The 26,954-nt window shown below is 39.3% G+C and overlaps 1 protein-coding gene across 3 annotated transcripts in view; it reads left to right on the top strand.

Annotated features, from left to right (window-relative positions):
- The window catches only part of LOC124798027 (myosin-9-like), a 242,792-nt gene that overhangs the window by 135,638 nt on the left and 80,200 nt on the right, over window positions 1-26,954 (top strand). For all 3 annotated transcript variants that reach the window (XM_047261240.1, XM_047261239.1, XM_047261241.1), the window contains exons 12-13: window positions 8,484-8,639; window positions 8,745-8,776. In XM_047261240.1, the coding sequence (XP_047117196.1) occupies window positions 8,484-8,639; window positions 8,745-8,776 (188 nt within the window). The remainder of the gene's footprint in view (window positions 1-8,483; window positions 8,640-8,744; window positions 8,777-26,954) is intronic.

Below are 26,954 nucleotides of genomic sequence, written 5' to 3'. Positions count from 1 at the left end.
GTATGTATCTGCCCTACTATCCCCCGGAGTTCGCTTTCGTCGCCTCCTTCAGCAACTTGATTTTCCACTCCCTGCAACCTATAGAGTGGGCGAAAGCCAAACGCCACCCTTGGCTCCAGGCTCAGGTTCGCGTTCACCTTCACCTCAGCTCGCTCCCAAAGGATGTTACCCCAGCTTTGGTATACCGCTTGCAGTGTGTCGAACTTCGTTCAAAGTTCATTAATACGATCTTCATTTATACAGATGGCTCTAAGACCAATGATAGTGTCGGGTGTTCTTTCATTGTCGGGGCACACAGTTTCAAAAACAGGCTCCCTGGCCATTGTTCGGTCTTCACAGCTGAGCTATTTGCCCTCTGTCAGGCTGTTCTTTACATCCGCCGCCACCGACATTCTGCTCTGATTCCCGGAGCGCCATCCAGAGCCTCAGTGATCTGTATCCGGTTCACCCTTTCATGCACCAGATCCAATGCTCTTTTCAGCAGCTGGTGGACGACGGTTCTCCGTTTACCTTTATGTGGTTTCCTGGCCATGTCAGTATCCCTGGGAACGAAGCTGCAGATGCCGCGGCCAAGGCTGCGGTCCTCCAGTCTCGGACAGCTTTTTGTGTGCCTTCATGTGATTTTAGCAAGGTCATTTGTCAGCGCATTTTATCGTGTGGCATGCCGATTGGTCTACACTTACTGAAAACAAGGTTCTGGCCTTGAAACCTCTCCCCATGGCTTGGACGACCTCTTCACGCCCTTCTCGGTGGGAGGATGTCGTTTTGGCCCGGTTACGGATTGGACACTGCTGGTTCAGCCACAGCCATCTGCTGATGGCTGCGCTGGCGCCATTCTGCCCATGTGGGCAATTGCTGACGGTATGCCACATTTTTAACATCCTGTCCGAATTTTAATACACTGCGCATTGATCTTGGGCTGCCATGTACTCTGGATGAAATTTTAGCGGTTGACCCAGGAGCAGCGCTCGCGTTCTTCGTTTTATCCACTTGACAAACCTGTCTAAGGACATTTGATTATGCTGTTTCCTTTTAATCCCTTACCTGTTAATGTTCCTTTTTATAGTGTTGTCCTTTTTAGTTGGTGTTTTCACACTCGCGGTGCATTCATAATTTAGTCTGGGTTCTAATGACCACTGTAGTTGTGCGCCCTAAAAAAAAAAAAAAACTCCTTACAAATGTTTCCACAAAGTTTCATTGTCCTACAATTACTTACTTTTATCATGGGGGCCCTCTCAGATAGTTTACTTGTTAACAAAAAATTGCAGGGGCATGTCCCGTCAAGATCATCAACTGTAACTGCCAACTTCAACAGTTTAGTTTCGGCAATCACATAGGGGTAAGGGAAAACAGAGAGAACGCATTTTGTGCGAAATCGTGGTGCCTAAAGGAATACATGCCTCTGCACTTCACTAATATTAAAGTTCCTCACATTTAGTTGGAAAATTATTGCTTTGAATGGATAATAGCACATACTGTCTTACTTTGTTCATCAATTATGCAGGTAACACTCTTTCTAACAATGCCTAGACCCAAGTGTGCTCATATTAACAGCTAAATTTATTTCACTTTAAACTAAAGTTTGCCTTAGCTGTATTGCTTTTACAAATATTTCACATTGACTGTCCACGGTAGCCTTCATAAATATGATTGGAAAATGGAAAAATATATCCTGCCATCAAATGCTACGAAGAATGAAAATGTTTTATCCCCAGATTTTGTGTGTAATTATGCACACCCTCTGTGAATAAACCAAATGAATACTCATATTTCATCACATCAGCAAAGTTTTCAAAGAATTTTGCTGAGGCTCATTGCACTCAACCATTCCTTGCAAAACTCAAATGACTCCCACTTCTCATTCTGACATGTGACCAGTAATGTGTGGGCATTGTTGAATGTCAGAGCAAGGCAATGCCCCCACTGGAAAAGATGTGCTCAGATTCAAGAATTATACATAATTGGCAGTGCATAAGAGGTACAATGTACGAAGTCATACCACCACCAGTAGTAGTACCCCTTACAAAATATAACAATGTTACAGAGTAATAAAAGTCGTTAAATGTACATTAATCCACATTTCACGTATTGCATATTATTAAGTCATTTTACCAAAAATTGCTTAGGTCCACTATCGGGTGGAGAAATGTAGGGTCCCTACGGTCAGGCGTGCTCTACACACAGGAAGCGGCTACAAGGGTAGCGGAGTACATGTGGAGTGCACATGTGGGTATTTTAGGTTAGAGAATTCCCTCCCTACGCCCTACAAGACGCCTCCTGAGATGCGACAAGGTAGTAGTAGGCAAAACGCAACAGGGAATAACAATATTAATGTGGTAATAGTAATCTGCAGGAGCGTCTATAGAAAGGTCCAAGAACTCCTCTCATTAATAAACGGTCACAATGCCCACATAGTACTAGGGACGAAAGTTGGCTGTAACCAGATGTAAACAGTAATGAAATTCTAAACTCAAATTGGAATCTATACCGCAGAGACAGGCTGGACAGTGAGGGGGGAGGCGTGTTTATAGCGATTAAACGTGCAATAGTATCGAAGGAAATTGATGGAGATCCGAAATGTGAAATAATGTGAGTGAAGGTCACGGTTAGAGCAGGGTCAAACATGGTAATTGGATGTCTCTATAGGCTCCCTGGCTCAGCAGCAGTTGTGGGAGAGCACGTGAAGGAAAATTTAGAAAATATTTCAAGTAGATTTCCCCACCATGCTATAGTTCTGGGTGGAGATTTTAATTTGCCGAATATAGACTGGGTTAAACACAGAACCGACTCGTGGCGATAAAATATTAGATCTTCTGGTGACAAACAGACCCGAACTGTTTGAAACAGTTAATGCAGAACGGGGAATCAGCGATCATAAAGCGGTTACTGCATCGATGATTTCAGCCGTAAATAGAAATATTAAAAAAGGTAGGAAGATTTTTCTGTTTAGAAAAAGTGACAAAAAGCAGATTTCAGAGTACTTGACGGCTCAACACAAAAGTTTTGTCTCAAGTACAGATAGTGTTGAGGATCAGTGGAAAAAGTTCAAGATCATCTTACAATATGCATTAGATGAGTATGTGCCAAGCAAGATCGTAAGAGATGGAAAAGAGCCACCATGGTACAACAACCAAGTTAGTAAAACTGCTGAGGAAGCAAAGGGAGCTTCACAGCAAACATTAACATAGCCAAAGCCTTGCAGACAAACAAAAATTACGCGAAGCGAAATGTAGTGTGAGGAGGGCTATACGAGAGACGTTCATTGAATTTGAAGGTAAAGTTCTATGCACTGACTTGGCAGAAAATCATAAGAAATTTTGGTCTTGTGTCAAAGCGGTAGGTGGATAAAAACAAAATGTCCAGACACTCTGTGACCAAAATGGTACTGAAACAGAGGATGACAGACTAAAGGCCGAAATACTAAATGTCTTTTTCCAAAGCTATTTCACAGAGGAAGACTGCACTGTAGTTCCTTCTCTAGATTGTAGCATAGATGACATGGTAGATATCGAAATAGTCGACAGAGGGATAGAGAAACAATTAAAATCGCTCAAAAGAGGAAAGGCCGCTGGACCTGATGGGATACCAGTTCGATTTTACAAAGAGTACGCGAAGGAACTTGCCCCCCTTCTTGCAGCGGTGTACCGTAGGTCTCTAGAAGAGTGTAGCGTCCCAAAGGATTGGAAAACGGCACAGGTCATCCCCGTTTTCAAGAAGGGACGTCGAACAGATGTGCAGAACTATAGATTTATATCTCTAACGTCGATCAGTTGTAGAATTTTGGAACACGTATTATGTTAAATTATAATGACTTTTCTGGAGACTAGAAATCTACTCTATAGGAATCGGCATGGGTTTCGAAAAAGATGATCGTGTGAAACCCAGCTCGCGCTATTCGTCCACGGGACTCAGAGGGCCATATACACGGGTTCCCAGATAGATGCCGTGTTTCTTGACTTCTGCAACGCATTCGATACAGTTCCCCACAGTCGTCTAATGAACAAAGTAAGAGCATATGGACTATCAGACCAATTGTGTGGTTGGATTGAAGAGTTCCTAGATAACAGAACGCAGCATGTCATTCTCAATGGGGAGAACTCTTCTGAAGTAAGAGTGATTTCAGGTGTGCCGCAGGGGAGTGTCGTAGGACCGTTGCTATTCACAGTATACATAAATGACCTTGTGGATAACATCGAAAGTTCACTGAGGCTTTTTGAGGATGATGCTGTGGTATATCGAGTTGTTGTAACAAAGGAAAATTGTAGTGAAATGCAGGAGGATCTGCAGCGAATTGACACATGGTGCAGGGAATGGCAATTGAATGTCAATGTAGACAAGCGTAATGTGCAGCGAATACATAGAAAGAAAGATCCCTTATCGTTTAGCTACAATATAGCAGGTCAGCAACTGGAAGCAGCTAATTCCATAAATTACTTGGGAGTAGGCATTAGGAGTGATTTAAAATGGAATGATCATATAAAGTTGATTGTCGGTAAAGCAGATGCCAGACTGAGATTCATTGGAAGAATCCTAAGGAAATGCAATCCGAAAACAAAGGAAGTAGGTTACAATACTCTTGTTCGCCAACTGCCTGAATATTGCTCAGCAGTGTGGGATCCGTACCAGATGGGGTTGATAGAAGAGAGAGAGAAGATCCGACGGAGAGCAGCGCGCTTCATTACAGTATCATTTAGTAATCACGAAAGCGTTACGGAGATGATAGAACTCCAGAGGAAGACTCTGCAGGAGAGACGCTCAGTAGCTCGGTACGGGCTTTTGTTAAAGTTTCGAGAGCATACCTTCACCAAAGAGTCAAGCTGTATATTGCTCCCTCCTACGTATATCTCGCGAAGAGACAATGAGGATAAAATCAGAGAGATTAGAGCCCACACAGAGGCATACTGACAATCTTTCTTTCCACAAACAATACGAGACTGGAATGGAAAGGAAAACTGATAGAGATACTCAAGATACCCTCCGCCACACACCGTCAGGTGGCTTGCGGAGTATGGATGTGGATGTAGATGTAGGTGGAAATTAAAACAGTGAATCTTTCCTTACATAGTCACACTACACCCTTCATCAGTAACAAAATCTCATATCTTATCCATTAACACATTTTATTTCTTGGTCTGTATTGTACTTTACATAATATTTGTTAAAATATCTGCTCTTGCTCACTATTGTGTTCGGTTTTCTCTAGTCTTTGATGTTATTGCTGGAATTTGTGTATTTATCTCCTTGCTTATTTCAGCTATTCTTGCTCAGTCTTGCATTGTTTCTGGTGGTTTGCATTAGTATGTGATGTGCTTTTTGGTGTTTGACAATTAAAGGGCCTGCTTTGTAACAAGAAAAATTGATGCAGTCCTTAAAAAACTGGGTGTATACTGCTCTCTATGGCAATTTGGAATCTTGTGCAACAAAAATCATTTGTTGTTCTTGTTGTTGTTTGCTGCCTGGGTTATAATAAATGGAATGGATCAGAGGCAAGTAAAATTTGATTAGGTTTCTGTGATAAAGTAATGAAGGAGTATATAGAAATTAGAATGACATAAAACTTAATAACAGACATATATGTTTTAATTGGACCCATCCCCCCAATTTGGTACTTACTTTATTAAGCTATTCATGACAATCTTAAATTGTAAGACAAAAATGTAAAAGAATGAAAATATCATGGAATGCTTGTACTGTGACTAGAGTTTTACTATAAATAGCAATGCTCTACTAATAATATCTCAACCAGTTAGTCCTGGAAGTGAACATGCTTAAGGCCATTAGTCGCAGTTCATTATGAAAATGACTGACTGTAATAAAAATTGTGTACAGGAAAATGGAATGATCTGCTTTTCTGACCATGTGGAACTAAGACATTCAGCAGAAAAGTACTGTAAATATTAATGAAATACTAATAGTCTCTACAGTGTCATGAACAAGATTCTTGTACTGAGAGCTGTTGAAACTTCTGTCCACAAGAAACAGTTGGTTTTTTGTTAGCAACAACTTCTGTAATCACTGGCGTCATCTTCTTCTTAATTATAGTTCTTAATTATAGTTGAATCGAAGACCCTTTATGGGCATTGTGGACCAGCACTGAAGACACTGTGTCTCTGTTAATATGAGTTTATAATCAGGTCTGGCACATTCTGGGTTTTGATAGAAAATTTTAGGTTTGCTATGTGTGGAAGGTTACGAAATTACCATCAGATAAGAAAGCTCAAGGTATAAAAATTACCAGTTTGTATAGGGAAAAGTAATATAGCTTCATATGTCCGTTCTGTATTTTCTAATCTCAAAACATGGCTTAGTAGGAAGAAATTTTCATTGAATGAAGGAGGTCAGAAATGATCCCAGGAAAGTCTGTTTTACCTACTGGGCTGTGGAGTACTTCTTTCCTATTACTTACTAGATTCGAATTTGTGCTCCGTGACTGAGCTTAGTATGCCACCCTTCAACAAGCAATAAAGAGAAGACACACACAAAGATATAAGTTTAGCGTGTGTGCGTCTGCACTTGTGCCCCCCCCCCCCCTCCTCCCCAAAGCCCCCCCCCCCCCCCCCCCCAACCCCCTCCAGTTGTCCAGTTGTGCCTAAATGTCACTGACCATTATTAGCCAAGAATGCAAAAATTATTTTACTTTTTGGGAAAAAGTTGCAGCTTATATTTTTATTTCTTATTTTGTGAAAGGAGGAATGGGCTGATGTATAGCAGCAGCAGCGGTGCCAACTTTGTAGAACTGCTAATGAAGCATATCCAAATGGTCATAGAAAAGTACCTTATATTAATTGTAAAGTACACTGTCATGATGTATACACTAAAGTGTCAGAGAAAGTGGTATAGGCATGCGTATTCAAATACAGAGATATGTAGACAGCAGAATATGGCCCTGCGGTCAGCAACACCTATGTAAGACAAAAAGTGTGTGGCACAGTTGTTAGATCGGTTACTGCTGCTACAATGGCAGGTTATTAAGATTTAAGTGAATTTGAACACGGTGTTTTAGTCGGCGTACAAGCGATGGGACACAGCATTTCCGCAGTAGCAATGAAGTGGGGCTTTTCCCGTAAAACTTTTTCTCTAGTGTACCATGAATATCAGGAACACAGTAAGACATCAAATCTCAGACATCGCTGAGGCAGGAGAAAGATCCTGCAAGAATGGGACCATGACGACTGAAGAGAATCATTCAATGTGGCAGAAGTGCAACCCTTTTGCAGCTGCAGATTTCAATGCTGGACCATCGGCAAGTGTCAGCGTCTGAACCATTCAACGAAACCTCATCAATATGTTCTTTCGGAGCTGAAAGCCCACTCATGTACCCTCGATGACTAAACAACACAAAGCTTTATGCCTCGCCTGGGCCCGTCAACACCAACATTGGACTGTTGGTGAGTGGAAACATGTTGCCTGGTCGGACAAGCTTGTTTCAGATTGTTTTGATCGGATGGACGTGTACAGGTAGGGAGACAATCTCATGAGTTCATGGATCCTGCATGTCAGCAGAGGACTGCTCAAGCTAGTGGAGGCTCCGTAATTGTGTAGGGCGTTTGCACTTGGAGTGATATGGGACCCCTGATACGTCTAGATATGACTCTGACAGGTGGCACAGATCACCTGCATCCATTCAGGTCCATTGTGCATTCTGACAGACTTGTTGGGCAATTCCAGCAGGATAATGTGTTACCCCACACGTCCAGAATTGCTAGAGTGGCTCCAAGAATACACTTCTGGGTTTCAACACTTCCGCTAGCCATCAAACTCCCCAGACATGAAGGTTATTGAGCATATCTGGGATACCTTGCAATGTGCTGTCCAAAGAGATCTTCACCCCCTCATACTCTTACGGATAGCCCTGCAGGATTCATGGTGTCAGTTCCCTCCAGCACTACTTCAGACATTAGTCGAGTTCATGCCACGTCGTGTTGTGACACTTCTGCTTGCTCGTGGGGACCCTAAATGATATTAGGCAGGTGTACTAGTTTCTTTGGCTCTTCAGTGTATAACGGACTGCATCAAAATCTTTGTGGAAAGTAACATTTCCGTCTAATGAAAACTTGTGTAAAGTAATATGAAGTTGTTTCTCTACTTTGTAACTTGCACAGGCTGTTGTTTAGAAAACAGCCATAAGTCAGAAAGAAACTGAACCTTTGATTAGATGAAAGGTTTGTAATAAGCTTTCCAATATGATAAGTGGTGTATTGTTAAATGAATTTAGGTTGTCTTGAAAACATCAGACCAGATGCTACTGTGATGTGTTACAGGCATTGAAGGGTAAAATCAGAATTCACAAGGAATTTGCATTGCGTTGTAAATGTGGTACATCTCAAAGAAGAGTACTGTATTATTTTTCCAAGAAATGTGGCTATACAAACTTGTGCTCTTCTGCCAAAATTATTCAGTCTCATTTCATAAATAATATTGCTTTCATAAGGTCTTTCCACATAGACAGAAAAAACATTAATTTTTTTGTAATGTTCTCACAGATGTTGTGGTATCAGAATACAAATACGAAGCTGAAGTCAAAATATCAAGAAGTATGTTCAAGATTGGCTAGTGAGTCTAAAGAGAAAAATTTTCTAGAGAAACATCTCTACAAAACACAGAACAGTGATGGTCGGATGGCACTCACCAGTGTTGGGGTATGTTTTATTTCATTTTTAATCTTGAATTGTTGTGTGATTATGGACATACACAAGTTTCTTTTGCTAGTGAGGTTCATGACATTAAGAGTTTTCTTGTTTCAGGATGTGCCAGGAGAGCTGAGTGTCCAGTGTAGGTAAGCAAGTTTCCTTCATGCATGCACATATGTAAAACTTCCATCCCTCACATAACCACAGACCTTGGCGTGATGGGTTGTCTTGAGTGTGATGGGTTGTCTTGAGTGTATCATTGATACGGATTTCTGTACTGTATGTGCAACCATTTATAAGTGCAAACTCTGCAGATGCCTATACTTACATATGGTTCCTTATGGAGGGTAGCAGCTATTTCATTGATTACAGTGACCAATCTGGCATATTGACTGACCTGACCTTGTAATATTAGGCAACGTGGCCTAGCTGTGTAGTACTGTGATTAACTAAAAGCAGGAGGGAACTATTTTAATGATGATGGCATCCTCAGAAGTAAAATATTCTGGAAGTAAGAGTCCCACATCCTGATCTCGGGGTAGGGGTTACTCAGGGGAATCTTATCATTAGAAAAACAAATTTCATTTGATGGGTCAGACTGTGTAATTGAGTAGATAGGATAAATAACTTGAAAATATAGATGGAAGATTGAAGTTATAGTGAGGATTAATGTAGTGCTGTGACAGGAGATATCTAGCACATGAGTACAAAGTTATCAATACAAAACTGAATGTTTAATAACCAGAGGAAAAATAGGAATGTAGGTAAACAGTATGAAGAGCATAGAGAATGACTCATCGTAGCCAATACAAACACAAAGCTACCGCTCACCACATGGCAACAGTCTTGCCGCAGTGGATACATTGGTTCCGTGAGATAACCGAAGTTAAGCACTGTCGGGCGTGGTCAGCTCTTGGATGGATGACCATCCAACCGCCATGTGCTGTTGCCATTTTTCGGGGTGCACTTAGCCTCGTGATGCCAATTGAGGAGCTACTTGACTGAATAGTAGCGGCTCCGGTCAAAGAAAACCATCATAACGACCGGGAGAGCGGTGTGCTGACCACACGCCTCTCCTATCCGCATCCTCAACTGAGGATGACACGGCGGTCCGATGGTCCCGGTGGGCCACTTGTTGTCTGAAGACGGAGTGCTTTACTGCTCACAACAACAGTATTTATGTCTACCTGCTGTACTGGTAATGAAGACATTGAAAAAATGTATGAGAGAAAAATTACTCAGTACATTAACCCAATCACATGGTACAGAGGAAAAATTTGAAAGTGCTTGAGTGTGTAAAAAGTGTAGTGTTCCTCTACATTTAGAGGACTGTTAAGATGTCTGCCGTACCCAACTAGCTGATACGTATCAATTTTGATTTTACACCAGCCAGTAGAGTATTTAAATACGGCATCATTTGGTTAAGGTAGGTGAAAATTTAATTGCAGTGTGGGGACTGGACTTCAATACTAGAAAAAGGAAGAAAATGAAATACGAGATATCATGAACTGTGGGAGAGCAATGAAAGGAGAAGCTGCCTAGAAAGCTGCAGAAACGACGATTACATCATTGTTAAATACTTGTTTGAGAATGATGAAAGGTGGCTGTATATCAGGAATAGACCTAGGGACACTGTAAAGTTTCAGAGGGATTACATAGCACCGCAAAGCTTTAGAAACCAGATTTTAGACTATAAAACATTTCATGTATATGATGTGGCCTCGGACTATAATTTGTTAGTTATTAAATTCAGACTAAAACTGAATGAATGACAGATTGGTAGGAAATTGAAATGGGACTTGCTTACACTGAAACAACCTGAGACTGTTGAAAGAGTAAGCGACACTTGGAGAACCAGGCATGTCAAAACTGTTGCACCAGGTATGTAGGGTAATTATGTGGGTTTTATAAAGCAGATTTTCAAAATTCTTCTTTTATCTTGTAGAAACACACTGAATCATGATCAGAGAGGTTGCAGATTATGTCAGTTCATTCTTTGGCTCATTCTAAGCAATTATTTTGAGTGTTATGGTATTAAATGTGCAGCATCAAAGTTTGTTTCAAAATCATTGAATTTTGACCAAAAGCTCGGGAATTGCTGAATGAAGTTGACAACAATCCACAACTTAAAGAAAGTTATGACAGGTGACATAACATGGGTCTATGGATGTGACGGCAAAACTGAGGCCTAATTGTTCCAATGCAAGCTGCCTGAAGAGCCAAGACTGGGGAAAAAAAAATAGTTTTGATCACAACTGTTTTCTTGGATTACAGTGAGGTAGTGCATCCCAAGTTCCTGCCTTATGCTCATACAGTCAATAAGGAATACTACCTATAAGTTATGTGCCATTTGCATGAAGCAGTCCGAAGTAAACAACCAGAATTGTGCCAGAACCACTTGCAGAAATTGCATCATGATAACACTCCCACTCACACGTTAGTGTTTGTTCATAATATTTTGGCAAAAAACAAAACTATTTTGTTGCCTTAGCCACCATATTCACCGGAAATAGCCCCCTGTGACTTCATTCTATTCCCAAGGCTGAAGAGAACTGTGAAAGGACATAGTTTTGTCACCATTCATGACATAAAAACAGAATCGCTGAAGGAGCTAAACACCATAATGAAAACAGAGTTCCAGAAGTGCTTCCAAGGTTGGAAAAAGCATTGGCACAAGTGTATTCTATCTGTGGGGGGGATTACTTTGAAGGGGTCAGTGTTGACACTGGTGAATAAATAAAGATTCTTTTCAGAAAAACATAAATTCCCATTACTTTGTGATGTCATCTTGTATATGAGACTGGAGAAATAGGCCTACCTTCTGACTACAAGAGGAATATAATTATCCCAATATCAAAGAAGGCAGAAGCTGAAGGTTTTGAGATTACTGAACCATCATTTAATAATTGTTTGTAAAGTACTAACACTTGGTGCCAAGATTAGATGTGATTATCTTTGTATAAAGTGTTTGCTATGAATTTTTATGAAATCTCACAAGGCAGTCATTTAATTTGTGCTTCCTGTTCTCTTTTAACTACTCTTTATTCCCATTTTTATTGTATTGGTCACCAATGTGGATATTGGTGTGTAAGTATGTGACATGGTTTCTTGATTCTTGGAATTTTTCATATCTTCTGACATCACATTTTGATTGTGCTTTCAGTCTTATTATTACTATTCCATTTGTTTTTATTATTTTCTGAGTACACATATGATGGAAAAGCAAAAGGTTTCAGAACTAGAAAATTGTTGTGATGCGCAATTGATGGATGAGATTTTAGTATTTTCCACAATTGCGCTATTCTGTGCAAACAAAATACATTATGGTTCATTTTAATAGTTTTGTGTTCTGTTTGATTACACTGATAACAGAATTATGGCCACTGTCTTTGATTATGTAAATGCTTGGTGACATAGGCTTCATGGGACGTAGGCCATGGTTAAGGCATGTTTCTCTGCCTAATATTTCATCCTCTACTGTGGTGCATATCCTCAGAACCAGTATGTAGTTACTTAATGGTGAAATGCTGAGTAGCTGAAATGATCAAACTAAATACTTATACAATAGCATTATGAATGAATGTTTCCAAATGTTTAACATCTGTTGCCTGTCACCCTTTAAAACTGTTATATATCAGAGTAAGCTTGACGTCATCAAGCACAACCTCACTGGATGAAATATATCCAAGTTGTTGCTGCTAAGCGATGCTTATAGATACAGTTCTAAATTATTCATTACTTCAGCATTGTCTCATTTACTTATTACAAGCACGGAGTTGCATCATAGCCAGCTGAATCTCATGATAGTCTGCTGTGAATATGAGTAGCTGTGGCTTAACTAAATACTTGGCAATCATGATGTGAAAAATCAGTGACATCTGCACGGTGACCGTCCATAGCTTGGATCAGTGTAATGGGGTGGCTGGGTGCAACTTCTAAATACTAAGATAGCTTTCTTACTTAAGGCTTGCATTGTTCTTTGTTTGGTGATGTACTTCTCTTACACGTGTTTCTCTTGGCTGACTTCTATTCATCTATCTTGCTGATGGCAGAAACAGTAGAATATCTGAACCATTGTTTATTTCTGAATCATGTTTTAAAATACTTTTTAAAGCAACACGTGTATTTAATTCTTATCCGTATAGGTACCCCAAGGTATCTTTCCAAGTTGACATTAGTGTGCTTTGTTAGACCACTCTTTAACACTTTGAGGTCAGGCCACTTAGACGTTTATACCAATATTTACAATGTTACTGGTACATTTGTGTTTGATGTACCTTAAAGGGCAGTACACACCTGAAGACTAATCTTTTAGGTTTCTTTCCCATGTTTATTTTAGAATTATTATGGCAGAAAATATAATTATTCTTCCAAAAGGAAAGTAACTTCACATGTAGCTGGCTTTTTTATGGAAAAGTCTAAAACTTTATGGCCTGCAGAGAAATATGTTGCAGTCAGGGGAGCACCAGCTTGTCACTTTCTTGTTGCTTTACCAGTCGATTAATTCATCTTGTCCAAGTCTTGCAGACCTGTGTTGGACGCTGCTCCTCCTCAGTTTCAGGATTTTTATCAAGAAAGTGTTGTCCTACAAACTTATTGCTGGTGAATAGTGGCAAAATAGGGGTCGTGCATAAAATATAACATATAATGGAAACTGATTAATAATTGCTGCTTGAATAATTAAAGTTGGACAGAATAATTGAAAGAAATTGGAAGGTACAGATATACTGAGTGAACTTCAACTGGCACTAATATCAACAGATCTTCAATATTCAATACATTTAATTATTAGCATTCGTCATTTAAATTTACATACTTCTCGTTATCATAATTATGCATAAAGCTGGTTATTACGATGCTGATACTGGATCGCTATTCCTCTGCTTATGCAAATTCCTCTTGTCGGATCCTCTTGATACAATATTACAATGGTGGAACTCGTAATACATCCACTCACTACCACTTATAGAGACAAACAGGCAAAGATACAGAAATTAATCAATTGGAGAGCGTATCTCTACTTGATTTGTTTGTATTCCAACATTATCATTGCTACAAAATAACTTATTATTTTTGTGTGACAGAAAAAATAATAATAATAATATGATCCATTACAGTTGCCCCCTCCCCCCTATTGTGCACTGACATGATATGGAGGTGCATGGTGTCCGGGCTTATTTCCCTTTTTGAGAGTTCATAACGCTAGCTGGTATGGGCATAGCCTTTATTTTTTGGCCATTGGAGTTATCCTATATGGTTATAATTTGTACTAAGATGTCAGCTTCTTTTAACACTTACATACATAAGTTTTCTTTCATAACAAAGTGCTTGCTGTAACCGCATAGGCCCATTATTGTCAGTCAGCATCTGCCGAGTGTGTAGCTTGCGAAGTATGTGCACCCAGCTCAACATCCGTTACCATCCAAGCTCGCTCTCAGATGTTTAATACAAAGTCAGTGTGTCCGTGTCATGCGTTCACAGTAGCCTTCACTGCACAAATTCGTTAAGCTCGTGTTCAGTGTCATGACCCTTTGTGAAATCCTCACTGTGGTGACAACTGGCGTCCATATCAGCGGCATGAGGAATTTATTTCTCCTTGTCGCTATCACTTATTCAGTGGGGACACCATCCGTACATCTGACATCCATCTACAAGGTAAGTTTCTTGCTGCATTTACGACGTTGTTCGAGCACAGAAAATTCATGTTACGCGAAGTATTGTCATCTTTAGTTTATCATGCACACACCCATGTATCTCACGCGCACACTTAATACTTTGTAGGCAGGTTTTGTACATTTTTGCGCTTTGCTTTTGAGCGTCTTTCATACTGTTGCATTAGACAAAGTTTCCGAAGTGTCCTTTCCACATACCATACACATAACAAAAAGGACAAATACAACTACAAAAATAAATTTATCCTATTTGTTTGCTGACACACCATTATCATTGCTTATATACATTATAGTATGTTTGTCATTTTGTTACATTGTTACTCTTGTTTGATTTTACATTATTTACATAACATTCATACAATAATAGATTCTGTTTTGATTTATGACATAATTTGACATACATTTCATTCCTGTTCACAGCTACTTCTTGTCGGAGCATATTTATCAGTTTCAAAGAATTAAAGAAGTAAACAATAGTCGCTACAATAGATTCTACATGCTACTCAAATAACTACCCATGGCCTTGCCTCTCTAGCATTCTCCAAGAAGGAGTTAAACACTATAGGGTTGAGGAAATTTCACAGAAAGACATTTATGTGCTCAGTTATGCTTCAGTATTAGACTTAACTGTGATCCCAAGAACAAAATGGTTTGTTGTTTATAAACACAACTTAAAGCTGATGATACCAATCGTATCAAATACTTATTTAGTGTTTAAAGTGCAGCTCAATATTTGTTATGTTCATTGTATAGAGGATAATCATTTCATATGCTGAGGTATGCAGAGTTGTATCATCAATACTATATGTTATATACAATGAGCATAAAACAGTGTTTATATAAGTAAAAAATGTGCATAAAAATTTCAATGTGAATCAGGTGTTTGACACTTTCATGGGAAGTCGATACCCACAGTAATTTGGTTTCATCCTCTTGATTATTTGGTAATGCTCAACCACAGTTCAGCATTGTTATATGTGATGTACTGCAACTAGTTTCTTCTACACATACTTTCACACTATCACATTCATACATATCGTAAACTTATAACTATATATGTCTTGTGGTGCGGTCTTTCTTATTTTTATATGGTTCCTAACACTCTACAAGCATTTGTTTTTCTTCACCTTAGGATGTGTTGGTGCATCATTCCCTGGAAGAAAAACTTAATACTAACTTAAAATTAAACCTTCATAAATAAATGTACAGTGGCTGGATGGCTACTAATACCTCTTTCATACATTCAACCAGGTATACATTTACTTCAGTGTGCTGTGCAGTCGTGGTATCACAAACTCATTTAATGCCACGTGTGCATCTCTACTGACCTTGTAGATCTGAAAGATAAAGTATCTTATAGGCGTGGTGCGACCTCTTATTCAGTTTGCCACTTATACTGTACTCACTTGTTTACCTGCAGCATGGCCGTGCGGTTCTAGGCGCTACAGTCTGGAACCGAGCGACCGCTACGGTTGCAGGTTCGAATCCTGCCTCAGGCATTGATGTGTGTGACGTCCCTAGGTTAGTTAGGTTTAATTAGTTCAAAGTTCTAGGTGACTGATGACCTCAGAAGTTAAGTCGCATAGTGCTCAGAGCCATTTGAACCATTTTACCTGCAGCAGGAGTTTTCTGGCCCCTCAAATATAATTAGTGCGTGTATTTTCAATACTTCAATTTGTAAATATATAGATATAATGTATATAGTAACGTAACTTTAGTAAATATCTCGTAGCTTAGGATCTCCTTCATTGTATATAATCCCTTAGCTTATCTTTGTTCGTGTGTATTGTATAGAAAGTTGTAGTATAGACATTCCCTTTATTTTCTATGTCCCTGTTTATGCAATAGGCTTTAGAAATGCTAGGCAGGCTGTAGCTCATAGGGGTTGTTTGTTTTGGTGCTCCAACACTTTCAGCTATCTCTGTGTAGTGCGCACGAGCTTGCAGTTTGTTGACTAGTTTGCTCCCCAATTCGCATACACTGTGTCGCTCTGATACCACTTATATCGTGGTGAGTTGTGTATTGCATTGCGCGCTACCGTGCATTTCACAAATTCGTTTATTTGTTTACAGCTGGGCTATGTGCAAGGCAAAGAATTGTATTTAGAGTATCATTTTCTCTAGACACACAAAAGTAAAATTCTTCCTTGTTACATCCACTCACTTTACCATTTACACATTTGACGTATAAAAAGAAAAAGATGAACAAAAATTTTCCATAAAGCCCTTCATCAATATATAAACATTCTCAAGTCTTTGTATGGGTAAAGGAGATTTTAGTAATTATGTGTGGTCCAGAGTATGAGTTGCTTCTTACGGTTCAGTTTTCCAATTTTTGTGGATTTGGGGTGTGTTCTAAATAACGCCTTTTGTCCTATATAAAACTGTGTTGTATGTTTCAGCTTTCTGTCATAAACTCCTTTCCTGTATTTACCCCAGATTTCAATGTTGACTACTGCTTGTTGTATTTCATCATCAAGTGAGAGTTCCAGTATCGTTACCTTGGGTAAAGGTTTTTCACACTCGTCTACCTGTTTGCAATTGAACATCAACTTATTTGGTGTAAATCCAGTTGAGGTATGGGGAAGGTTGTTAACAACTTGTAAGCAGGGAGTGACATATTCAATCCACTTGTTATGTTTACGAGGTATATAGGTCCTCACAAACCTATTGGTTTCCTTAAACAGCCTTTCTATGGGGGACGCTTTGGGATGAAATTTCGATACTAAAATGTGTTTGATTTGGTTGCAATATACAAACACTTTCCATTTACATCCAACGAAATATGAGGCATTATCTGTTAACGTGACTTCTGGTTTCCTACTCTTGCAAAATAATCCTCTTTCACTTGTCTTATAATCGAACCGGCTGTAACTTTCTGTTCAGCCTACAGTTTTACGTATTTTGTGAAAATATCGTACAGGCCTACTGTATATTTTACTCCCCCGTTACCTCTGGGATAGGGTCCAACCACATCTAATGATATCTTTTCTAGAGGTTACTTAGCCACAATGGGATGTAGTTCTATGTGTTTGGAGATTTAGAATATTCGCTTTCTGGCAAACGCACTTCGTTACCACCTGCAGTACTCTTCGTCTAAGATTGGGGGAATAACAATATTTACTTATTTTGTCAGTGCATTTTGCAGTGCCATAATGGCCCCAAGTATTGTGTGTGTGTATAACATAAAATCATCCACATATTCCTGTGGCAAACACACACACCATTGTTCTTGTTCGGGAAGGTTCCTATGGAACAGAACACCTTTGTGAATAGTAAAATACCTTTTTAACTTATGTGTAAGTTCTGCTCTTACCTTACTCCAGTGTGTGTCTTCCTGCTCAAATTGCTCCACGTGTTTACACATGTGGATATAGTATGGTCGGAGTGTTTTGTCTTCCATCAACATAGCTCTTACTTCGCCTTCCTGCTCTAAAAGATCATTGAATTCCTCTAAGCTATGTCGTAGTCGAGAAAGAGCATCAGCTATTATGTTTTGATTTCGTTTTACGTATGCTATTTCAAAATCAAATTCTTGAAGGTACATACTCCAACTGGCTATCCGTCAGTATAGAAATTTACAAGTTAACAAAAACGATAGGGACTGATGGTCACATTATACTTTTGTGTGTTTACCGCATAGGAAATATTCAAACTTTTTAAAGGACCAAATTACAGCCAAGCCCTCCAACTCTGTAACTGAATAAGAACGTTCAGCTTCAGATAAGGTGCGACTGGTAATGCTAATTACCGTATTTACTCGAATCTAAGCCGCACCTGAAAAATGAGACTCGAAATCAAGGGGAAAAAATTTTCCCAAATCTAAGCCGCAACTGAAATTTGAGACTCGAAATTCAAGGGGAGAGAAAAGTTTTAGGCCGCACCTCCAAATCAAAACACAGTCGGTCCATTGTAATATGAGACACAAATTAGGTCGAATGAATGACAATACAGCTACCGTAGTTTGGTTCGAGTCGTAAGCTTAGCAGTTAAGCTTTACCAGGTAGCCATTGCTATGCGTCAGGCTCTCCGTCCTTATTTATACGGGTACCCTTCCTTTTTCACATGCTTCGTCTGGTTTCAATTGATTGCTTATTTTACTTTGATCTCATAAGTGCCGTTCTCTTTCTTATAGGTGTTTGTTACTCTAAGCTGAAATGCATTACTGTACTGTGTCATGCATTGTTTGTCGCATTCTGATAATGAGTGTTTACGGCCTGTCCATTCGCGGCATGGCTTGCTTTTTTGCGCGCTACCGCAACTTAAAAGGAATCGTCTCCTTAGCGAAACAATGGCAAGAGACTGCTATTTGTTGTTACTTACACTGCTGCTTTCTTTGATAATGGTCAACAAGAACCAAATAATAGACTGCGTATGATAGATGATGTTCTGAACGAGAGTTTAGCGAAATATTTTCTCTGTTTGAAAATCTTTGCAGACGCCTCTTCAGTACATTACATTCTGCACAGAAATTAGTCATCTTAGATTTAAAAATTTAGTAAATTACCATGCTTCATTTCTGACTGTATTACTACTGGGCATAAGAATAATACAAATATAAACATGACATGATATGTATATTCTTCCGCATTTGCTGTTGTCTCACTCTACTTTCGTAGTTTATTAGGCAGACAGGATTTAAATGAGATAGCAGCAAACACAAAAAATACATGGCAAAATGTTTATATTCGTATTATTATGGTGAAGAGAATACTGCATGTCATTCACAATTCATAAAAGTTGTTATTAGCAACCATCTCTTCTCACAGATAGGAAAAAATTCAGAACGTAGAGTTGGCCATATTGACAAACATCCCAAACAGTCTTGCCAGTCGTATTTTCGTAGTACATTGAAATGCTGCTACATTCGAAGATCAACAATACAGAATTTGTATTTACTTCGTTGGATAATGTACCAAAACGCAGTGGTTGAAACTCTGAGCAGAGGAAAAAGGCTCGTCTTCCACTTTTTTTAAATTTATTTACTGACGCAGAGATTTTGATACCAGTATTTATCTTTGTGCCTACAAAGCATGCCTGTGTGGCGCTACATATATTCGATGGCAGAAGTTAGTTGTGGCGGCACCCACCAACATTTTTCAGAACTCCCGCTTGCTTTGCACTCGATTCCAAACCGCAGGCGGTTTTTTGGATTACAAAAACCGGAAAAAAGTGCGGCTTCGATTCGAGTAAATATGGTACTTTAAGATTAAGATTTCCTTCTTCTTCTACCATTTGAAAAAGGCATGCACCCAGACTGTGAGAAGATGCATTGGTGCGTGAACAAAAATCTTTCTTTATGGTTGGTTGAGATAAAATATCATCTTTTAATAAGGCTTGCTTGATGTTTTTGAAATCGTTTTGATATTGCTTATCCCATAACCAAGGTTTGTTTTTCCAAAGAAGCATCATTGTTAATAAGTTGGTTAGGGATGAATTTCCTGAAAAATGACACGAGGCCTAAGTATGCCTTTCATTGTATCTTGATTTGAGGAACAAAGCAGATCCTGAAGGCATCAGTTTTTTTGGGATCTGGCAGTATGCCTTCCGAAGAGATTGTGTGTCCTAAAAATTTTACATTTTCTTCTCTGAAATTAGATTTATTGAGATTTGCTGTTACCTCCATATTCAGAAAAGCGGCTCAATATTTGTTCAGTTAATCTTAAGTGTTCTACCCAAGTGGGTGTAGCGACTAAAAGATCATCCACGTATACTGTTACCTTACTAAAAAGTTCGGGCCCTAGCACTCTGTCAAGTGCAGAGATAAATACACCTGCACTTACGTTCAGTCAAAACAGTAATACTTGAAATTAGAAGCTTCTGGCCCCACATATCAAGGCGGTATATATGCTGAGTTTCTTCATGTAGTTTCATTTGCCAATATGAATACCGGAGATCAGTTATGGTAAGAAATTTAGCATTATGGAATTTCATAAGCTGTTCCTCTAAATTGTCTGGACATGTTTCAGACTTATACAGTAATGTTATTAATGTTATGTGCGTTGAGGACAAAGTGCACCTTGCCATATGGCTTACTCACATCCAAAACAGGACTACAATAAGGGGAAAACTTTGGTTGTATTATGCTCCATTCAAGCATCCTGTTAATCTCATTTTTTACTGGTATGAGGTAGGACAAAAAGTTTCGTGAGGATACACTTCCATGCTGTACATAAAATCCTTAATGATTCCCTCTTTTTTACTTGTATATAAACAAGTATCAGTTCCCTAAGTTGCGCTTGCTGTTCTTAAGGGGAGCCGGAACGATCCATCTCCTCCATGTTAATTTCAGCAAATAGGAGGAACATTTTTTCTGAAACCATTAAACATATTGTTCTGAAATTTGGACTACATGTTCAGTGAATATTTCTCTATGAAGTTATAATGTCATGTTAAGAAATATTCCTCCCCCCCCCCCCTCCCCCCCCCCCCCCCCCCCCCCCCCCGCGATCCTTATTTTATTCTTCTCTAAAATTTTGCACTTTTTCTTCTATAACTCTTGATTTATACAATTTGTTATAAAAATGAAGGAAAAGAAGTGAACAATATTGTGTATAAATTTCATTGATACATTGTTAGCAGTTTTTGAGAAAATTTTCCTCAAAGGTGAAAAATTTAAAGTTATGGGAAATGGCTTCAAAAGTTTTTTAATACATTCCTGCCCCATATGATGGATTATCAGCATCCTCTTCTTTTTCCAGTTTTAGTTTCCTTTTCACTGGTCTTTTCTTCCCTTTTGCTGCATGTTGTAGGCTTTTCTCTCTTCTTCCTGCACCTCTTAGTCTTTCTTCATCAATTAGGCGCATTGTGGAAATTGTGTTGTCCTGGCTGGAAACCTAAACGTTTCAGCATATCACATCTGATAATGTTTCCTTCATTGTATGTTGCCAGTGCATCATACACTCCAAAATGTAATGTTTTTATGTGTACAAACAGTCTTTTGGGAATCCTAATCCAAATTAAATTATTTACACTTTCAAAAGTGGATATGTGTGCGTGTGTGTGCGAGTGTACACCTGTCCTTTTTCCCCCCTAAGGTAAGTCTTTCCGCTCCCGGGATTGGAATGACTCCTTACCCTCTCCCTTAAAACCCACATCCTTTCGTCTTTCCCTCTCCTTCCCTCTTTCCTGATGAGGCAACAGTTTGTTGCGAAAGCTTGAATTTCATGTGTATGTTTGTGTTTGTTTGTGTGTGTATCGACCTGCCAGCACTTTCGTTCGGTAAGTCACATCATCTGTGTTTTTAGATGTATTAACACTTTCATTTAGATTTTGTGTTTTCCCATGTAAACACTTTTCCAATAAACTTGGCTGTGATAAATCTCTGAATATGGGCTTAATTACATTAATTACAGCATTTGGCAAACTGTTTTTATGGGCATATTCTTTTTCTGATTGGTTCTTACACCATGAGTCAACACCTGTGGGGCACAGTGGATGTTGTGGGTGCTCATTTGTTGATGCAGTATGAAAAAATAATGCCCATATTGTTCTCATCATATGCTCAATGCTTCTTGTGTTTTGCCTAATTGCAGACCCATAATACCTCTGCAATCTATCAATTGCTTCATCTGTTAATCTTCCTCCAAGAGCCTTACCATCACTAAGCTTCTGGGATCCTAATGTCTGCTTTAGTTTGCGCAAGCGAGCCCCCATGAGCTTTTGCACATGTCCAATGCACTCCTGTTTTTTTATTGTGAATTTCATTTCCATAAAGTTTGAGTTCCTCTACAGCTTTATATCCCTTAGAATCACCATCTCCTACATAGTTTAGTGTCTCGTACATTATACCACTCCTGTGCTCTGGAAAAAATTGCTTTCATTCCCTCTACTTCCATCTCTCCACTCGTGCTGTGAAAATTTGCTTCACAACTTTCACTATGTTCGTCCTTGGTATTGCCCATACATCTACAATGTTTTGAGAGAATAGCAACATCGATTACTTTGCAACTGTCTCCACTGGTAGCTATCACAACTCCATTTAGAGATATTGGACCTCTATGTTGCCATGATCCATCTAAAGCAATTCCCATTATCTGTCACAGCTTATTCAACTGCTTTCTTCATTGTTGCTTGAGCAGTATCTCCAGCAGAAAGTCTCACCAATTCATTATAAAATCTAAACTTGGTTGGTGATTTTGGCAAGTTCATAATTCCACATAACATTGTCCCTGCAGCACTGCCCTTGCCAATGCAATGTAAGCCATACACTAGTCTAGCATTTATATCATACACCTTCTTTCCACTATTACCTCTATGAGGAATACTGTTAGAATTAGAAAACGAAACTTCTGCCGCACATTTGTTACACTTCAATAACATTTTACATGCCAAGCCAATGTGTGTGAAGTTATTTTCAATTCCAATCCTCTTCCTTTGCAAACTTGGCATAATATGTTATGTTTCAAAATATTAGAGAGCAAGGAAATGTTAATCATTTCATTCACATCTTTACTATCACTTCCATAGTTTTCAAGTTTTTCTTTGCTATCACAAACTTTATTGCTGGAAGAAGTTCTATCACATTCATCTGGAGTAGTTGGTGAAGCAGTCTGGGCCAGCCGAAGTGGCAGAGCGGTCGCAGGTTCGAATCCTGCCTCAGGCATGGATGTGTGTGGTGTCCTTAGGTTAGTTAGGTTTAAGTAGTTCTAAGTTCTAGGGGACTGATGACCTCAGATGTTAAGTCCCATAGTGCTCAGAGCCCTTTTTTTTTAAAGCAGTCTGGGCAGCATCTCCCTTCGAAACAACAAAAGATTTTTTCGTCCACTCATTGTGCCTTTTCTTAAACACGTAATTGCTGTAATGGATGATATTGATATCCACAAACAAAATACGTAAGACAGGTATGAGAAAAATTCCTCAAATACGCAAAATTGGACAGCTAAATAACACAAAGCGAACTCCACAAGTCAACACACACGGTATTGTGTTTGTTTACCGATATGAACAGTCACTTATCACAGAGATAAAGTCATAAAACGTTGGAAAACAAAACACTGTCTAATTCTGCAAAGATACCCTGCTTGCTGCCAGCGAGTGGCGCCGTCAGAGGTGACATGCCAAGTTGCTGCAACCATTTAGTGCGCGTCAACTTTGCAGTGATAAAAAGCACACTTAGAATTCACTTAGAAGGGTGAAACTTGATTTGTTTTATTCAGAAAACTCCAAATAATTTTAAAATGAAAAACCAAAAAACATTAATTTTGTCATTTTCATCGTTCTGACTCCCCTTACGACAAGGACTTTGATTCACTTACCTTTGGCTTATTGTGTCGACATTTACTACTTCTGCTGCCGACTGTTTGTTATTGTATGTATTGACAACATAACTATGGGATTTACCAACTGAACTTCAAAGTTGCGGGTAACTTCAGTTTTACGTCTGTTGGTACTTCCCCTGATTAGGAGTATTACAAATAACACTAGTCAACAGCCATTTTGCATCTGGAATGTGTTACATCAACTAGTATGTATTTTGGTGTGTAGAATCCGAATATACCTTTCAAAATGTTTCCAGCTAGTACCATTTTTGAGTTTTTAAAGGTTTTTTATTTTTCGTATTCAGTATTTCACTTTTTGCTATTCTTCTCTTTTGATATTTCATTGTTTTGGATTTGCAGAGGAGGGCTATATGATCTACAAATCGTCAGTAAATGGTTGGTGTGGTAATCCAGTGGTGTGAAAGAGATCCTCAGTGAGTGTTTCCTGTGAGAGGCAGTGCAAACTTTTTGTGTTTAAAGCTTACACTAAGAAAAATGGCAACTAGTAAATCTTGTTGCTGTCTAAACCACCCCGACAACATTTGTTATGTGTGTGGGGGAAATTCACTCCAAAAGCCCAAAGAAAATCAATCACTGATTTAGTTAAGAAAGCATATAAATTGTATTTTGATCGTCCTGTTTGTGATCAAGGTAAATTTTGCACATCATATTGCCTGCATCCCCCCCCATGAACCATGGACCTTGCCGTTGGTGGGGAGGCTTGCGTGCCTCAGCGATACAGATAGCCGTACCGTAGGTGCAACCACAACGGAGGGGTATCTGTTGAGAGGCCAGACAAACGTGTGGTTCCTGAAGAGGGGCAGCAGCCTTTTCAGTAGTTGCAAGGGCAACAGTCTGGATGATTGACTGATCTGGCCTTGTAACAATAACCAAAACGGCCTTGCTGTGCTGGTACTGCGAACGGCTGAAAGCAAGGGGAAACTACAGCCGTAATTTTTCCCGAGGCATGCAGCTTTACTGTATGATTACATGATGATGGCGTCCTCTTGGGTAAAATATTCCGGAGGTAAAATAGTCCCCCATTCGGATCTCCGGGCGGGGACTACTCAAGAGGATGTCGTTATCAAGAGAAAGAAAATTGGCGTTCTACGGATCGGAGCGTGGAATGTCAGATCCCTTAATCGGGCAGGTAGGTTAGAAAATTTAAAAAGGGAAATGGATAGGTTGAAGTTAGATATAGTGGGAATTAGTGAAGTTCGGTGGCAGGAGGAACAAGACTTCTGGTCAGGTGACTACAGGGTTATAAACACAAAATCAAATAGGGGTAATGCAGGAGTAGGTTTAATAATGAATAGGAAAATAGGAATGCGGGTAAGCTACTACAAACAGCATAGTGAACGCATTATTGTGGCCAAGATAGATACGAAGCCCACGCCTACTACAGTAGTACAAGTTTATATGCCAACTAGCTCTGCAGATGACGAAGAAATTGAAGAAATGTATGATGAAATAAAAGAAATTATTCAGGTAGTGAAGGGAGACGAAAATTTAATAGTCATGGGTGACTGGAATTCATCAGTAGGAAAAGGGAGAGAAGGAAACATAGTAGGTGAATATGGATTGGGGGACAGAAATGAAAGAGGAAGCCGCCTGGTCGAATTTTGCACAGAGCACAACATAATCATAACTAACACTTGGTTTAAGAATCATGAAAGAAGGTTGTATACATGGAAGAACCCTGGAGATACTAAAAGGTATCAGATAGATTATATAATGGTAAGACAGAGATTTAGGAACCAGGTTTTAAATTGTAAGACATTTCCAGGGGCAGATGTGGACTCTGACCACAATCTATTGGTTATGACCTGTAGATTAAAACTGAAGAAACTGCAAAAAGGTGGGAATTTAAGGAGATGGGACCTGGATAAACTAAAAGAACCAGAGGTTGTACAGAGATTCAGGGAGAGCATAAGGGAGCAATTGACAGGAATGGGGGAAATAAATACAGTAGAAGAAGAATGGGTAGCTTTGAGGGATGAAGTAGTGAAGGCAGCAGAGGATCAAGTAGGTAAAAAGACTAGGGCTAGTAGAAATCCTTGGGTAACAGAAGAAATATTGAATTTAATTGATGAAAGGAGAAAATATAAAAATGCAGTAAGTGAAACAGGCAAAAAGGAATACAAACGTCTCAAAAATGAGATCGACAGGAAGTGCAAAATGGCTAAGCAGGGATGGCTAGAGGACAAATGTAAGGATGTGGAGGCCTATCTCACAAGGGGTAAGATAGATACCGCCTACAGGAAAATTAAAGAGACCTTTGGAGATAAGAGAACGACTTGTATGAATATCAAGAGCTCAGATGGAAACCCAGTTCTAAGCAAAGAAGGGAAAGCAGAAAGGTGGAAGGAGTATATAGAGGGTCTATACAAGGGCGATGTACTTGAGGACAATATTATGGAAATGGAAGAGGATGTAGATGAAGATGAAATGGGAGATATGATACTGCGTGAAGAGTTTGACAGAGCACTGAAAGACCTGAGTCGAAACAAGGCCCCCGGAGTAGACAATATTCCATTGGAACTACTGACGGCCGTGGGAGAGCCAGTCCTGACAAAACTCTACCATCTGGTGAGCAAGATGTATGAAACAGGCGAAATACCCTCAGACTTCAAGAAGAATATAATAATTCCAATCGCAAAGAAAGCAGGTGTTGACAGATGTGAAAATTACCGAACTATCAGCTTAATAAGTCACAGCTGCAAAATACTAACACGAATTCTTTACAGACGAATGGAAAAACTAGTAGAAGCCAACCTCGGGGAAGATCAGTTTGGATTCCGTAGAAACACTGGAACACGTGAGGCAATACTGACCTTACGACTTATCTTAGAAGAAAGATTAAGGAAAGGCAAACCTACGTTTCTAGCATTTGTAGACTTAGAGAAAGCTTTTGACAATGTTGACTGGAATACTCTCTTTCAAATTCTAAAGGTGGCAGGGGTAAAATACAGGGAGCGAAAGGCTATTTACAATTTGTACAGAAACCAGATGGCAGTTATAAGAGTCGAGGGACATGAAAGGGAAGCAGTGGTTGGGAAGGGAGTAAGACAGGGTTGTAGCCTCTCCCCGATGTTGTTCAATCTGTATATTGAGCAAGCAGTAAAGGAAACAAAAGAAAAATTCGGAGTAGGTATTAAAATTCATGGAGAAGAAATAAAAACTTTGAGGTTCGCCGATGACATTGTAATTCTGTCCGAGACAGCAAAGGACTTGGAAGAGCAGTTGAATGGAATGGACAGTGTCTTGAAAGGAGGATATAAGATGAACATCAACAAAAGCAAAACAAGGATAATGAAATGTAGTCTAATCAAGTCGGGTGATGCTGAGGGAATTAGATTAGGAAATGAGGCTCTTAAAGTAGTAAAGGAGTTT

Source organism: Schistocerca piceifrons, chromosome 5 (assembly GCF_021461385.2).
Source record: "Schistocerca piceifrons isolate TAMUIC-IGC-003096 chromosome 5, iqSchPice1.1, whole genome shotgun sequence".
Lineage (NCBI taxonomy): Eukaryota > Metazoa > Arthropoda > Insecta > Orthoptera > Acrididae > Schistocerca > Schistocerca piceifrons.
Note: the sequence above shows the minus strand (reverse complement) of the source record. Positions and strands in the feature narration are given on the sequence as shown.